Source organism: Centruroides vittatus, unplaced genomic scaffold, assembly GCF_030686945.1.
Source record: "Centruroides vittatus isolate TY-2023 unplaced genomic scaffold, ASM3068694v2 scaffold_2520, whole genome shotgun sequence".
NCBI classification, from domain to species: domain Eukaryota; kingdom Metazoa; phylum Arthropoda; class Arachnida; order Scorpiones; family Buthidae; genus Centruroides; species Centruroides vittatus.
This window is the reverse complement of record NW_027122689.1, coordinates 466,117-481,032: the sequence shown is the minus strand read 5'-3', so window position 1 is coordinate 481,032 and position 14,916 is coordinate 466,117. Positions and strand designations below refer to the sequence as shown.

Below are 14,916 nucleotides of genomic sequence, written 5' to 3'. Positions count from 1 at the left end.
ATCTAACATTGATAAAAATTTTTGAAATATTTTAACTCTCTCTCACAAGTTACATTTTTAATTTGAGAGCAGGTGTTAATGAACTGATGGGAAAAAAGATAACAAAGAACCAAAATTGATAAATAACTTAATATTAATTCATATGATGGTATTTATCACTTTCCATTTTAATAATTTTGATTGCATAATAAAACAACTTCTGATTTTTGAAACTTTTTTCCCAGTTTATTAATATTTTATAAGGTTTGGAAAATTTATTAAGGGACAAATTTAATAAATTTATACTTTTGTACATGGATTATACAGAATGTTTTTAATAATAATTAATGGCTGTTTTTTTTTAAAGCCATGAAGTTTTACAGTTATGAGTTAATAACAGGATAAATTATTTTTATTTAATAAAACATTTTATTTTTATATAGAGAAGACATGCCATAATTCTGTCTTTTTAATTTTTATTTTAATTTTACTAATTCATCAATTATAAAAAAATATAACTGTTAATTAGAAAAAAATAACCAGTTAAAAAGTTGGAAAAGCAATAGTGTATGTTGTGTAGTAAGTCAAGTGATGTTTTATTTTGTTAAGGTGCTGCACATATCATAAGGGACATGTCAGGGAAAGTCATGGAATTTAAAACAAAAATTTGAGTAGGAACCTGTAAATATAATCTAGAAGTTGCTTATAAATATGCTAATAGCAGCCAAAAAAATATGTACAGAAGAAAAAAGTTTTATCTATTGGATAATTTAATATATATAATATTTTTTTAATTTCAGATGACTTCTGCTTTTCCTATGAGTGCTGAAAGAATACAAAATATCTTTTGCAACAGTCTATTAATTATTTCAAAAAATGTGAAGCAATCAAAGCTTCTATGAATGGTAACAAAAAAGATAATAAGTTTGATTTTAATAGTGCTAGTACTTCACAGAATTCATCTATAGTATCTGAAAATTCACAAAATTCATCCAAAGTAGTAGAAAATGAAAAAGAAAAAACAGAAAGCAAAGAAATTTCACCCAACACAGACAATGATGCTAAAGAGAAAAAATCAAATCCAGTAAAAATAGAAAATAATAATGATAAAGAAGAACACATGGTGGTTGAAGTTATGCCAGAAGCTTGTGTTTTATCTGAAGAAGTTCCAAAAAATGAAAGACCAACATCAAGTAAAATGCTAAAAACTTCTGAGGGGAGTTTATTTGTTGGATCTTCTTTTCCTACTGTAGGTCTTGATTTAAGGAAAACTGTATCTAGAGAAGAATATGCATTATTTTTTAAAAATCAGTTGGCTTCTTTATATGGCTATATTAATCCAATGGAAAATAATCAAGCAAAAGCTTTACCAACAATTACAAAGACTGTTCGTAAGTAAATGTTATAAAAGTTATTGAATTTTTATTAAATATGTTTCAAAATAATTTATTTATTTATAGAACAAGTTAAATGTATGTGCTATAAATGTAAAATGCAATTTGTAAGTGTTGAAGATTTGGCCAAACATTGTCAAGTTCATAGAGTGGAGGGTGACAGAATGTTAAACAGATGTCACATGTGTCCGTACGGAACTAATCGTACCTACGATTTTAGAAGGCATTTGAAAACACATCTTCGTCAAAAAGGTCACAGATGTTTGCGATGTGGTGGTGTTTTTAAAACCAAAAAAGAAGCAAATGATCATCCATGTATTCAGACAGGTAAATAGATTTTTTTTATCCCAAAATATTAATAAAATTGTAAATTAATAAATTGTTGAGAGTGCATTTTGTTTGTTTTTAATATTATCAAACTTACTTTCAAAACAAATTTAAAATTAAAGAAAACTTTAGGCATTTTAGTAATGAAGTAACAAGTACACTGTTTCCCCATGTTCATGAATAATTGGGATTGAGTAATCCTTTGTGAACATTGAATTTTCGAACTTTTAGTTCAATCTTCAATGTTAAATGTGTAATTCATTCCAAGACTATATATTACTGCTGTTTTAAAAAATTTTTTGAAGAATAAATAGTTTTATTAAATAAATATACTGTACAATGGTTTATAATGCTACAAAAGACATTTTATTTAAGCCAAAAGAAAAAACTAAACAAAACAATAACTTATGACAGACACCATACAAATGAGTGAGTGCAGTGATCTTTTAGCTTTGTGCCTGCTTGAACATCCAGTTCACATAGGCACCAATTCCAGTTTACAGTAGTAGGTAATCTCTCATTTATGGAAGATGAAATTTTAGTGCATAATTTGATCATTAGTGATCAAATCACTAATGATCAAATTTCCCAAACACTGCATCCACAAACATCAAGGGTGTAGTGTATATCAAAATGTCAAAATGAGTATCTATTCATTATTTGAAGTTTTTTAAAATTAATTATGTTCAAAGATTTAGTTTTATATATAAAAAAAGCAACATTTATTAATGGAAGTTGTAGAATTCAAATTACAATACTCTTAGCAGGTATGAAAATGTGAAAAACGTGGGAAAATTGAAGCAGATATTTAAATTAGATTGAATATTGAAATATAGACTGTGTAATATGTTACGTTATGATACTTATTACAGTTGTCCCTTGATAGTCCGACGTTTTGTAATCCGACATGCTCAGTAGTCTGACACACCTCCCGTCAAGGTTACCGTAGTTCCTGTCCTTGTTATGTGTCTGCTTGCACAGAAGCATGTTGCAACATGAATCTCCCCACCCAATTCTTACACGATGACACACATTTCATGTGTTTTCCGTGAGCAGTTCTGTTTGAACAGTTGGAGTAGAGTTTTTGTGTAAAGGGTTTTAGTGCCAAACTTTTATTTAATTTGTTTAGAAAGTTCAGTTCAATGACGAGCACAAGTTCAAAATGAAAGCATAAAACGCTGACTCTAAAAGATAAATGGGACATTATTAAAAGGTGTGAGTGTAGTGAAACTCCAATTGCAATAGCTAGATTCTATGATAATGACAAGCTACAGTCTATGACATTATGAAAAACAAAGACAAAATCGAAAAATTTATGAAATCTGTAGAGGATGATTCTAGGGACAGAAAAACCCTTAAAATGAGTGAATTCCCTGAAGTTGAAGAAGCTCTGCACATCTGGTTTAAGCAACAACAAGGCAGACATGCTCCTATTTCAGGTGACATTTTAAAAATTAAAGCTCAATTTTTTTATCAGGAATTGACAAAGAAAACTGATTTTCGTGCTAGTCACGGCTGGTTCAAAAACTTCAAAAAACGGTATGAAATACAATTTTTGCAGATGAGTGGAGAGAAGTTGAGTGCAGATAAGTCTGAGGTATCTGAATTTATTCAGAATTTAAGCAAGAAGATCACTGAATTAGACCTAACTCCTGAACAACTTTATAACGCTGATGAAACTGGTCTAAACTGGTGGCAACTTCCAACAAAGACATTTGTCACTCTAGAAGAAAAAAGAGTTTTTGGTAGAAAACTTCAGAAAGAACATATCACTCTCATGGTATGCGTGAATGCATCAGGAACCCACAAGTTAAAACTGCTAGTTGTGGGTACGTCCAAAAAACTTTGTGCCCTCAAAAGTGTTAAAATATTGATGCTACCAGTTACATACATGTGCCAAAGCTGTGCCTGGGTGACAAAAGAAGTTTTTCTGGATTGGTACAAGAACAGCTTTGTCCCACAAGTTAAAGATGAGCTAAGAAAAAAGAAACTGTCAGTGAAAGTCCTCCTCTTGTTAGACAATGCTCCAGGACATCCTGATAAGAACCAATTAAAAATCAAAACTTCCGATAGATATATTGAGGCAATGTACTTACCGAAAAATACTGCGGCATTGATTCAGCCTATGGATCAAAACATTATCAAAACTCTCAAGGCACACTACAAGAAGCGACTCCTTACAGATATTGTCAGTCAACCTAATGCTGACATCATATCAATTTTGAAAAAGTTTAACATCAAAGATGTGATTATCAATGCTGCATTTGCCTGGTAGCAAGTCAAACCTACTACATTGATTAAATCATGGAAAAATATTTGGCCCGGTAACCCACTCCTTCCAATAGAAGTTGACAAAGAATCCAATGACCAATCTCTGCAAGTTGTACTAGATGCTGCCCTTCAAATTTGCAATGAAGTGACTAATTTATCAGAATCAAGTGAAACTTCACAAAGGTGGATTTTAGATGACAATCTCAATGTTGACTTAACAGATGAAGAAATAATTAAGGAAATGACAGAATCTGATGAAGACGTGACCCAGGAAGCACAGGAGGAAAAATCTTTCACCGTCAACCGTAATGATGCTGTGTTGGTTGCAAACACTTTGATGTGTTGGTGCGAGGAGAGAGCATATGACTTTGAGAAAATTTTGATGTTAAAGCAGATACAAGAACAAGCAATGACAGATTGTCTAAACAAGAAAAAGCAAAAGACAATCAAAGATTTCTTCAAAGTGTGAGCACAGTATGTACAGTACATATTTACATAATTAATCTACCTACGTTGTGGCATTTAGTTATAATGTTTATAAATTACTGTACATACTGTATTATTTGTGTCTATACATACTGTATGTACAGTACATTTATTGGCTTCCATATTACTTTTTATAAACATGTTTTAGTTAACCGAAATGGGTGTTTCATTTCCATATTAACCTAGGCAGCATTTTACTCATAAGATGTAGGAATATTTTAGGCTACTGCTAACAAAACAATGCCAAATATGTAATCACTTTCGGTAATCCGACACCCCTTTGGTCCCATACCTGTTGGATTATCAAGGGACAACTGTATTTGTAATTCTACGTTATAAAAATATTATCCTTATTCCATTGTATTATAGATCATAAAACATGATTGTTGCATGGTGCTACAGATTGTGCAGTACTTTAGTGTGTTGTATTTTTTCTGAAATATATCAGTCAGTAGCTACAGGGCACATAGTGTTGGCTTATTGCAAATTTGACAGCTTGTGGTAATTATCAGTGTTGATAGGTGAGTTTAACGACATATTTTACTATTCTTGTTAAATAATTACTCAATAGAAAATGGAAAAAATAATTAATACAAAATAAAAGTAAACAAAAGTAAAGTAAAACGTTAAAATATGTCATTTCTATATATATACAAGACTTATTTTGAAGAATTAAATATATTATTTAAGAGATTTGATTAAAAAAATCTAGTCTTTATAAAAAATTAAAAAATAGAATATTTACTAATAAAGCTGATATAAATAAAAATAATATCTTAGAAGCTGCAAAAATAATTTATCCTTGCACTTGTGAAAATACACATTACTATACAGAAGAAACTAAACGGAAATTAAAAGTACAATTAAAGGAACACATATCAGATTTAAAATGTAAAAGGTGAAATTTCATTTTTCATGAACATTGTTTATTCAATAAATGTAATATAGATTTAAAAAAAAACACTACAGTTTTACATAAAGAAGTAAATACATATACAGTAGAGCATCAATTATCCAAATACTGATCAACCGAAACATCGGTTAACCGAAGGTGTTCCAGTAGGACTGTGTCAGGACGTGTCATGCTGAATCAAATGTTTTTGATACTAGATTAACTTCTAAAGTGTAATTTTTTTGTTTTTATATTTTTCAATATATTTATTTTGTTTGTACAAAATAAAGAAATAATTTTTTAACAATACAATAGCCACGATTATTATTATAAAAATTTTCCTTAGGCTTAACATCAACAAAAATTCAACATGAAGCGACATGCAACGGAGAAACATTTCAACATGGGATATACTAATATACTATATTAATAATGTTTTTTTTTTTTTTTTTTTTTTTTTTGTACATAATCAGTCATCTGAAAAATAGATTTTCCAAAGAACCCCAGTCTCCAATTAATTCAGATAATTGATGCTCTACTGTAATAGGAAATTTAAAGAAAGTATAGAAATATTAAAAACTAAAAATAAAATTAACAAAAATTTAAGTGTGAAAATAAATGATAACTGGATTAAATTATTATAAATTAAGAAAAGAAATAATAATGTAATATATGTAAAATATGCAAAAAAATTAATATATGATTTAAAAAATATATATATATATATATTATATATATTTTATAATTTTATGTTACCAATAAAGCTCGAAAGCCATTAATGTGTACATTACCTAGCTAATCTCCAGATTAACTAGGTTGATCTGTTAACCTGCGGAATCAAGAGTTTTCTGCATTTTACCTAGGTAATCTGCACATTATCGGCTTCCGTATCATTAAAGTTCAAAAGTTTGTTTCTCTCATTTCCTTTCCCTACTACTTCCCGAAGAAGACAGAGCAAAAACTGATGCACGCTCAATTTTAGCTGTGGTTCTTAGTAGAACAGAGGATGGTTTTTTAAACTTGGTACTAAAACAGGTATTTTAAAAGAATTGTATGCAAAATCTAAATTCAGTGTTTGTAAAGAGAGATTTTTAACGAAAGACGTCAGTGGTGTAGCGTAGTGGGGGTGGCAGGGTGGTCCACCCCAGGCGGCATTTAGGGGCGGCAAAATTTCACAATAAATAATAATAATATCTTGTAGAAATTTGAACCTGTACAGTACACAATAATGATGATTGTTCTTGCTGAAAAGTTCTTTAGAATTATTGTATATTTTAGTCTTTTAAATTGAGATACCTAAATAAGGGGCGGCAAAATTTTTTTCTGCCCCAGGCGGCTGACAGCCACACTACGCCACTGCCCTGCTGTAGAAATATCTTTACGTCAAACAGCAATAAAACAATACCCTGATACTGGGCAGGATTTCAGAAAATGTGACTGCAAATCTAAATGTACTGTACCACAAATAAGTGTGCTTGTTGCAAAAACCAATTGCTATGTAACTCAAAGTGTCACCAATCTTTAGATTGCAATAATAAGTAAGCACAATTTTATCATATATTTTGCAAATTCATTTCCCTAATTGTAATAATATTTTAAACCGTTTGATATTTTGTATTACAGTTTTTTATTGATTGATAATTGATTCTATCAACTAATTTGTTGATTGATTGATTGTATTAACTTGATTCTTTAGATATTGAAAATTAAATAAATAACATTATGTTAATTTAAGCGTACAGAAATGTTGCTGTTGTTCCAGCAAAGATCTTATATTCACTTTACGGAGTGCCTAGTAGGTAATGTGCAGATGATCTAGATAATCTGCACATTACCTAGGTAATTTGAGAAATTGAACAATTTTCGAAACTTTAATGGATCACCTTAGTTAATCTGGAGATTAGCTAGGTAATGTACACATTAACAGCTTTTGAGCTTTAGCGGTAACATATATATGTTACCAGCAAAACCCGATTTTACGCCAAACTATCAATAGTTCTGCCTAGCCAAACTAGTTTGGCGTAAGCGTGTCAGGTCAAACTAGTTTAGAATTATTATTTAAGTATATTAATGGTTAAAATAAAATTAAAAGGCAATCAATTAGATGAATAATATTTATTCAAACATAGTCTACTTAATTATAAAAAACAGGGTTAATGTTATCCTAAGTATCGAAGGTGGCAGCTTGTCTCTGATTCCAGCAATCAGAAGACAGGGAACAGTGGGGACACACGTTCTAACATAACCTAACCTAATTCTAATAATTTGGTTGCTAATAATTATGGTAATTTATTAGAATAGGTTAGGTTAGGTTAGGTTAGAACATGTGTCCCCACTGTTCCCTGTCTTCTGATTGCTGGAATCGGAGACAAGCTGCCACCTTCGATACTTAGGATAACATTAACCCCATTTTTTATAATTAAGTAGACTATGTTTGAATAAATATTACAGTAGAGCATCGATTATCCGACTCAATTGGGGACTGGGGTTGGTCAGATAACTGAAAAGTATGAAAAAATACATTATCAGTATAGTATATTAGAATATCCCATGTAATTAGTATATTAGTATATCGCTATTAACCTACTTCACATTGAATTTTCATCAATGTTAAACCTAACAAAAGTTTTTTTTTAAATAATAATCGTTGCTATTGTATTGTTAAAAATTATTTCTTTAGTTTGCACAAAATAAATACAGTACTGTACTGTTTATTGAAAAATACAGTATAAAATATATATATATAATATATATATATGTCGCACACATTTTAAAAACAGCAATTGGATAGCGTTGTTAAATAAAATTAAGCCTCGTTTAAATGCTGGCCTCCCTTTCATGGTTGAGGCAGTGTTGCCAGCTAAAACACACAAAAATAATATTAAAGTAGCCAAGACAAGCCAAATATTGTAGCACCACATCACTAGCAGACATTTGAATTTGCCGACTAGAATGCGGTCGGTTAACCGATGTGTCAGTTGATCGGGGGTTGGATAATCGATGCTCTACTGTATTCATCTAATTGATTGCCTTTTAATTTTATTTTAACCATTAATATATTTAACCATTAGTATACTTGGATAATAATTCTAAACTAGTTTGGCGTAAAATTGGGTTTTGCTGGTAACATAGTAAATTATATGATAAAATATGGAGTTAATGTAAAAGCTAAGATGTATATATCAAAAATGAATGATGGGAGTTTTCAGTGTAGAAGTGTTGATTCAATGTAATGTAATTGGGTTTATTAAAATTTACTAAACTGCTTATACAGATATAAAACAAAATTCTAATGTTAAATGTAAAAACTGTTGTAAAAATAGTTAACTAATTTATAGGAAATTGTACAGATGAAAATTAATGTGATTTTAAAAAGGAGGAAAGAACATCAAGGTGTCATAAAATTTTAAAAGCATTTTAATAATACAGTATTGTAATATTTACAATTGTATATTTTTAGCCAACAGAAGAGGGGTTTCTACCCAAAATGCATCTTAGCAATAAATATAATATTTAAATAAAGTGGATGTATTGATAGTCTATTGCCTTATTATATCACTTCATTGTGTGTAAGAGAAAGTAACATATTTTACTGTTGTTTGTTAAATTATTAGTCAGAAAATACATAATTTAATATTTTATTAAATGTAAGCTAAGTATTTTATTAATGTTGTTATTAATTTAAAAATATTGTATGCTCTCCCATAATATTCAAGGAATTTAACTCTTCCTGTTGGATTAGTACAAAGTCATGTGTTACAAGGGTTTGCAGTATTTCTTTGCATATTTACTGCTTAGTTCTAAAATAGAAATCTGTTTCAATAAATTAAAAATAACTAAATTAGTTATCAACTAAGACAGGTGAAATATCAGTTACAAGTAAGAAAAATTGGAATAAAGAAACCATTCACCCTTGTATGAACAGTGTCAACAGTACCCCAGGTCAGGATACTCTGACACCACACTGGTTACACTGGCAAATCAAAATTGACACTGAAATGCATGCGTGTGGTCATGTATGGGGACTCAAGAGTAAGCAAACAGAGGAGGAAGTTGAGAGACAATGACCCAGAAGTAATTCACTCTGCTACCAGTTTAACATTAAAATAACAAAGATTTATTTAACCTTACCTAACTAACATCAAACACACGTAATAATATAATATCTAACATATTTATCGAAAAAATGCTTGACACAAGTCTATTGTCTATCTACTAAGTAATGCTATCTATCTATCTAGAGAGTTTACATTGTTCTTGTTAAAAGTAAACTTTGTGATTGTACTGAATTTTGAAGCAGACCAAAGATTCAAAACAGCAGACTTGATACAATCACAAAGTTTATTTTTAATAAGAAAATGAAGAACATTATGAAAGAAATGACAGACCTATATAAAGACTCTAAAATAATTTTCAAAAGAGCACCAAATATAGTAGTCCCTCATTATATTACACTTGTCGGGAGACAAAGAAAAAGCATGATATAATGGAGTACTAAAACTTCTTGGTTTATACTAAACAGACTATACATGCTATGGAATCTCTATCCTCTGTTCTTTCATCAGCGTTTGATATAAAATAAGCATAGTTTTGCAATACTTAATTTTATTTGTGGTTATATCATAATAAATGATGATTATGTAAACATCAATACCATGAATGCCCATTTAGCATTATTGTTTTTTTAACAATGACATTTAAAGACAAATACTGTGGATATAAAAACAAAATATCAGTTGCAATTTTATTATACAGTACTATATTTAATTAAAAAAAATTGCTTATTAAAAATTTGTGTAATTTATGTTTTCCAATAAAAATGATAAATACAGTAATTGAAAATATAATAGAACATCAAAACTTATAAAATTAGAGTAAAAGTTCTCTAAAAAGCAAAATAAAGTTACCATTATGTAAAAATTTTAGAACTATATTTTCAGAAATAAAGTAATCTTATCAAAAGGAAACTTTAATTAATTATCATTTCTTTCCTTTTGATAAGATTACTAAAGGTCTAAATACAAGGTCTAAATAAGCAAAATAGGTGGACAGATCTATCCACCTATTTTGCTTATTTAGACCTTGACAAATTTATTGTTTTCCCTGCAATGGTAGTTTCAAGGACAATGGCAGGAATAAAATACCATATTTTGTTGCAAAAAGAAATTCAATGGCATTGATATTTTAAAATTTATTGACTCTGAATTGCTTTTTAGTGCTTTTAAAATTTGGGGGATAAAAAAAAAGCGCAATATATCCGAATCTGCAATATAATGAGGTGCAATATAACAAGGGGCTACTGTATTTATGATATATTGAGGAATGATAGATAAGTTAGAGGAGAAAGCTGCTGTGTACGGGATACTTTATGAAAATATGCAATTAGGCATAAAGAAGAATTATATTTGAGTCACCAAAAGAAACTTGGAGTCAGACTTAAAGAATAGGGGAGGATGGGGTAACTTTGGCATACGGGGCAAGTTTGTCAATTAAATTTTCTTTGAAATAAAATAAAAGGAGAATCTCTTTAGAGGGTAGACAATTGAGTTGTAATGACAGCTTGTTGAGTGTGGTGTCTCTGTTGTTTTCCAACAAGTGTAGTTGAAATATCAAATAAGTTGTCTGTTTCATTCAATTTCTTATAATATTTTACTTCCATTTATATAAAATTGGCATGTTTTGTTATAATTCCATAATAACTAAAGTTATTTTTCCTGTTAGAAGGATAAAACATTAACTTATTCACGTGGCCAGATTGTGGTTTGGTATCCAATTCTCAGGGTTCCATTTAATGTTTCTAGAGCATGACTATTGGGGCATCTTTGGCAGATTGGCTGATCTTGTTCCTGATTGTGTTTTGCTATGGTTTGATTTGGCAGCAAACAACAACAAGCAGAAGAAATAACTGGATCCCCACACAACACACTAGAAGCCAAGGCTAAAGTTAAAAATTCAGGAACTTCCAGAAGGGCAATGGATTTGGAGAAATCGGATTTGAAGTTCTCTAAAGGAAAGGGACAGAAAAGTCCTAAAGAACCAGAAAATGACGATGAAAATACTTATTGCATATATTGCAATGAACAATATAGAACTACTCGGGAAAAGTGGATTATGTGCTGCAAGTGTGAACTGTGGGCTCGTGCCTGTACTGATGTGGAAAATGAGTTGGTTTAATTTATTTGCGATATGTGTAGGGCATAAACAATTTGCTGTTAAGCATATTCCATTTCTACTGTTTGTTTGAGTTCACTAATTCATTTACTGTCAGGCCCGCTGTAAGTGGGCGTGCAAGGCGTGCACCGCACACGGGTGGCACATCCAGGGGCAGCAAATTGGTATTGCTGGCAAGCTCAGTGTAGGTAGTCTTAGTTAAATGGGCGACATAATTGGTATTGCACACAGGTGCTCAAACAGCTAGCAGTGCTGCTGTTTACTGTATATTGCTTTTAACTTGCATTAGGATGTTTTCATTTATTATCTGTTTGATTTTTTTTGTTTACGTTTTCTTTACTTAAATATGCCTTTGAACTTTGTATTTCATTGTTGTAATATTGAATAGGTTTTTGGACTTTTATTTCTTTGTTTTAATAGTGAATTCCAACTTATACATTGTTAATAACAATAACACAAATTTATATACTTGCCTGTCTTGCCCCGTTACTGTTGTCAAGGTTGCCCCAGGTATGGAGGCAACTTTGGCAATTGCTCTCTTTTTATAAAGTTATTATTATTATGATTATTTTTATTTCCAAACTGATTTTAATCAGTTCTATGGCAAGGTTACATTCTGGTAGACAATAAACAATGCTTTTTTTTCAGTTTACAGCAGTATTTATTACATAAAATTTAACTTATTCTTAACGTTTCAAAGTTGTTCCGTCCTTCCCTATATATATATATTCTTCATCTTATAATATTATCATCATCAACCCATTTTGATTATAAGTGCAGAGCCCAAATGGTTAGAAGTTGGAAGTTGAAATTTGGTACACTAAGAAGGGATTTTGGAAATTTCCCTGTGGAAGAGAGGGATAGTGTTAAGGATTACCCTGAAGAATTCTATTTTTACTGTACTATTTTAGATGTGGGTTTATGCTGGAAATTGAACATATTTATAGACCCACCTAAAAATTCTCTAATTAGCCTTGGAAGAGGGGGGACCTAATTCTTGCATCCAGTGAAAATGGGTAAGATCAGCTGTGTAAGATAACCTTTGTAATTATATAAACCAAATTCTATAATATAATACAATAGAAGTGTTAGAACACCAAGTTAGCTAATTTTAATGTTTGTTCATATTTTGCCTGGGCATTGCCAGGCTTACCTGCTTGTGTGTGTGTTGTAAAAAGGGGGCCTTTCCAATACAGTACTGTGCTGAATGCTGAAAAAATTGAAATACATAAGAGCAGGTTGGAGGATAAAAGTATTAATGCAAGAGATGCAGACAGTTTACCATCAGCATTGAAGTTTATTGTAAAAAAGAAGCTTATTTTGTAGAAACTCCTAGTTACTGTATTTACTAAGATATATTTTCATATTTAAAATTTACAATTCTAGTTCTAATTTTTATATTATATGTTATTTTTTGTGTTCTTTACATTCAAATATTCAAAAGTTGATGTTCCAAATATCAATCTTGTGAGGATGGACTATGCATTAGGCTAAAAATATTAATGTATTAGCAAATAAATGTTTCTCAGCAGTCAAAGGTGTTCAGTGGTGAATTGAACAGGAAAACAAAATAGAAATCTTTTCAACAGAATGGTTTGAGTATTTTCTTCTACACAAACAAGGTGGTTTTTTTCCCATAGTTACAATGGCAAAAATCCACTTGTGTGTGTGTGTGTAATAATTATGTATGTATATAATAATATATACACCAAAGAGCCATTACATTATGACCACCTCCCATCTAGAGTAGTGAGATCACCTGGAGACAAAACAACATTTTGCTTGCATGGCTCATACTGCCATATATAAATAGCCAGTTAATTAACTGTGTTTCTGAATGTAGAGTTTTCGGCTGTGTCATGGGAAAAGCAGCAGATTTATCAGACTTCAATAAAGAACAAATCATTATGGCCAGGCCCCTGGGAACATTGATCTCAGAAACAGCACAACTGGTGGGCTGTTCACAGGCAGTTGTTGTTAGTACTTACCAAAAGTGGTGTACGGATGGAGAAATGAGAAGTCGACAGCCAGCTATATGCCGTCCATTGCACACTGATTCCAGAGTGGAGCGGAGACTATTACGCATTGTTCATCGCGACCAAAAGGCTACAGCAGCCCAAATCACCAGCAGATACAACAGTGATGACCAAGACAATGTGTCTCAGCACACAGTGCAGTGTACCCTTCTGTGTATGGGCAGCTATGCAGGCCCATACACAGCCGAGTTCCCACACTTACAGCAGGTCATCAACAACAGTGTCTGCAATGAGCCAGAGGAATGGAAGAAAGTCATCTGGTCTGAAGAGTCACATTTTCTGGTCCATCACATTGACAGTCAAGCGTGGATATGCTGATTTCCAAAGTAGACCATGGCAGCCAGTGGAGGCAGTATTATGGTGTGGGCGATTGTTTTCATGGGACACATTAGGACTCATCATCCCCATCAAACAATCCCTGACAGCTGTGCACTATGTGAACATCATTGCAGATCAAGTTCACCCCTTCAACGTTCCTGGTGGATGATAGCCTGTATCATCAGGATAATGCACCATGTCATAAGGCCCAAATCGTCATAGAGTGGTTTGAGGAACATTCCAGTGAATTTCATCATGTGTTTGCCCCTGAATTCACCTGATATCAATCCAATTGAAAATTTGTTGTTCCACCTGGAAAATCTAATTCGTGCTGCCACACGACCACCTTGCAATGTTTGGGAACTGGAGGACCAGCTGGTGAGCGCCTGGTACCAGATACCTCAGACTGCCTACCAACACCTTGTCGAGTCAATGCCACGCCACATGTTGACAGTTTTGCAGGCGAAAGGTGGTTTTACGTCGTATTAAACAGGTGGTCATAATGTAATGGCTCTTCGGTGTATATATTATTATTGACTTCATTTCATGTTTGTCTTGTCTAATTCATTTCATATAAAGGAGATGCAAAACTAATTGATTTTAAGTGGACTGAATAAGTAAATTTTTAAAAGGGGAAGAAAAACTAATTGTAGTATTTTTTTTATTTTGTGCAATATTTTATGTAAATTATGATTCATATTGTGATTAAATATTTTAAAAGAAATATGACATATGGAATTTTTTAAGATGACTTAGATAAGTTGGCATTACAAGCAAGGTGGTAATTCTTCCCATAATAAAACTTCAATAATTGTAATGTTCACAAAAATAAATTCATTGCTGGCATTTTTTCTGACAACTTGAAGTCAGATTTGTAATTTGGTAAGAGACAGAACAGATAACAGACAATGCAAATTCTTGCTAACCTACCAAAACAGTCCTGCATTTATCAAAACTAACACAACATTTTAGACCTACTCCAAAGGTCATCATCAGGAATTTAGAATATTGGAATGTTCTTTTAATTTTCATTTCAAATCAA

At 31.4% G+C, this 14,916-nt stretch overlaps 1 protein-coding gene and 1 long non-coding RNA gene across 5 annotated transcripts in view; both read left to right on the top strand.

Annotated features, from left to right (window-relative positions):
• Positions 1 to 14,916, top strand: part of LOC136987593 (gastrula zinc finger protein XlCGF26.1-like) — a 107,076-nt gene that overhangs the window by 68,930 nt on the left and 23,230 nt on the right. For all 4 annotated transcript variants that reach the window (XM_067285354.1, XM_067285353.1, XM_067285355.1 and 1 more), the window contains exons 3-4: positions 780 to 1,370; positions 1,440 to 1,700. In XM_067285354.1, the coding sequence (XP_067141455.1) occupies positions 878 to 1,370; positions 1,440 to 1,700 (754 nt within the window). In that variant the 5' untranslated portion in view covers positions 780 to 877. The remainder of the gene's footprint in view (positions 1 to 779; positions 1,371 to 1,439; positions 1,701 to 14,916) is intronic.
• Positions 2,570 to 4,746, top strand: LOC136987562 (uncharacterized). The gene is made up of 2 exons (XR_010882625.1): positions 2,570 to 2,780; positions 4,669 to 4,746. It is a non-coding gene; the product is annotated as an uncharacterized lncRNA (long non-coding RNA).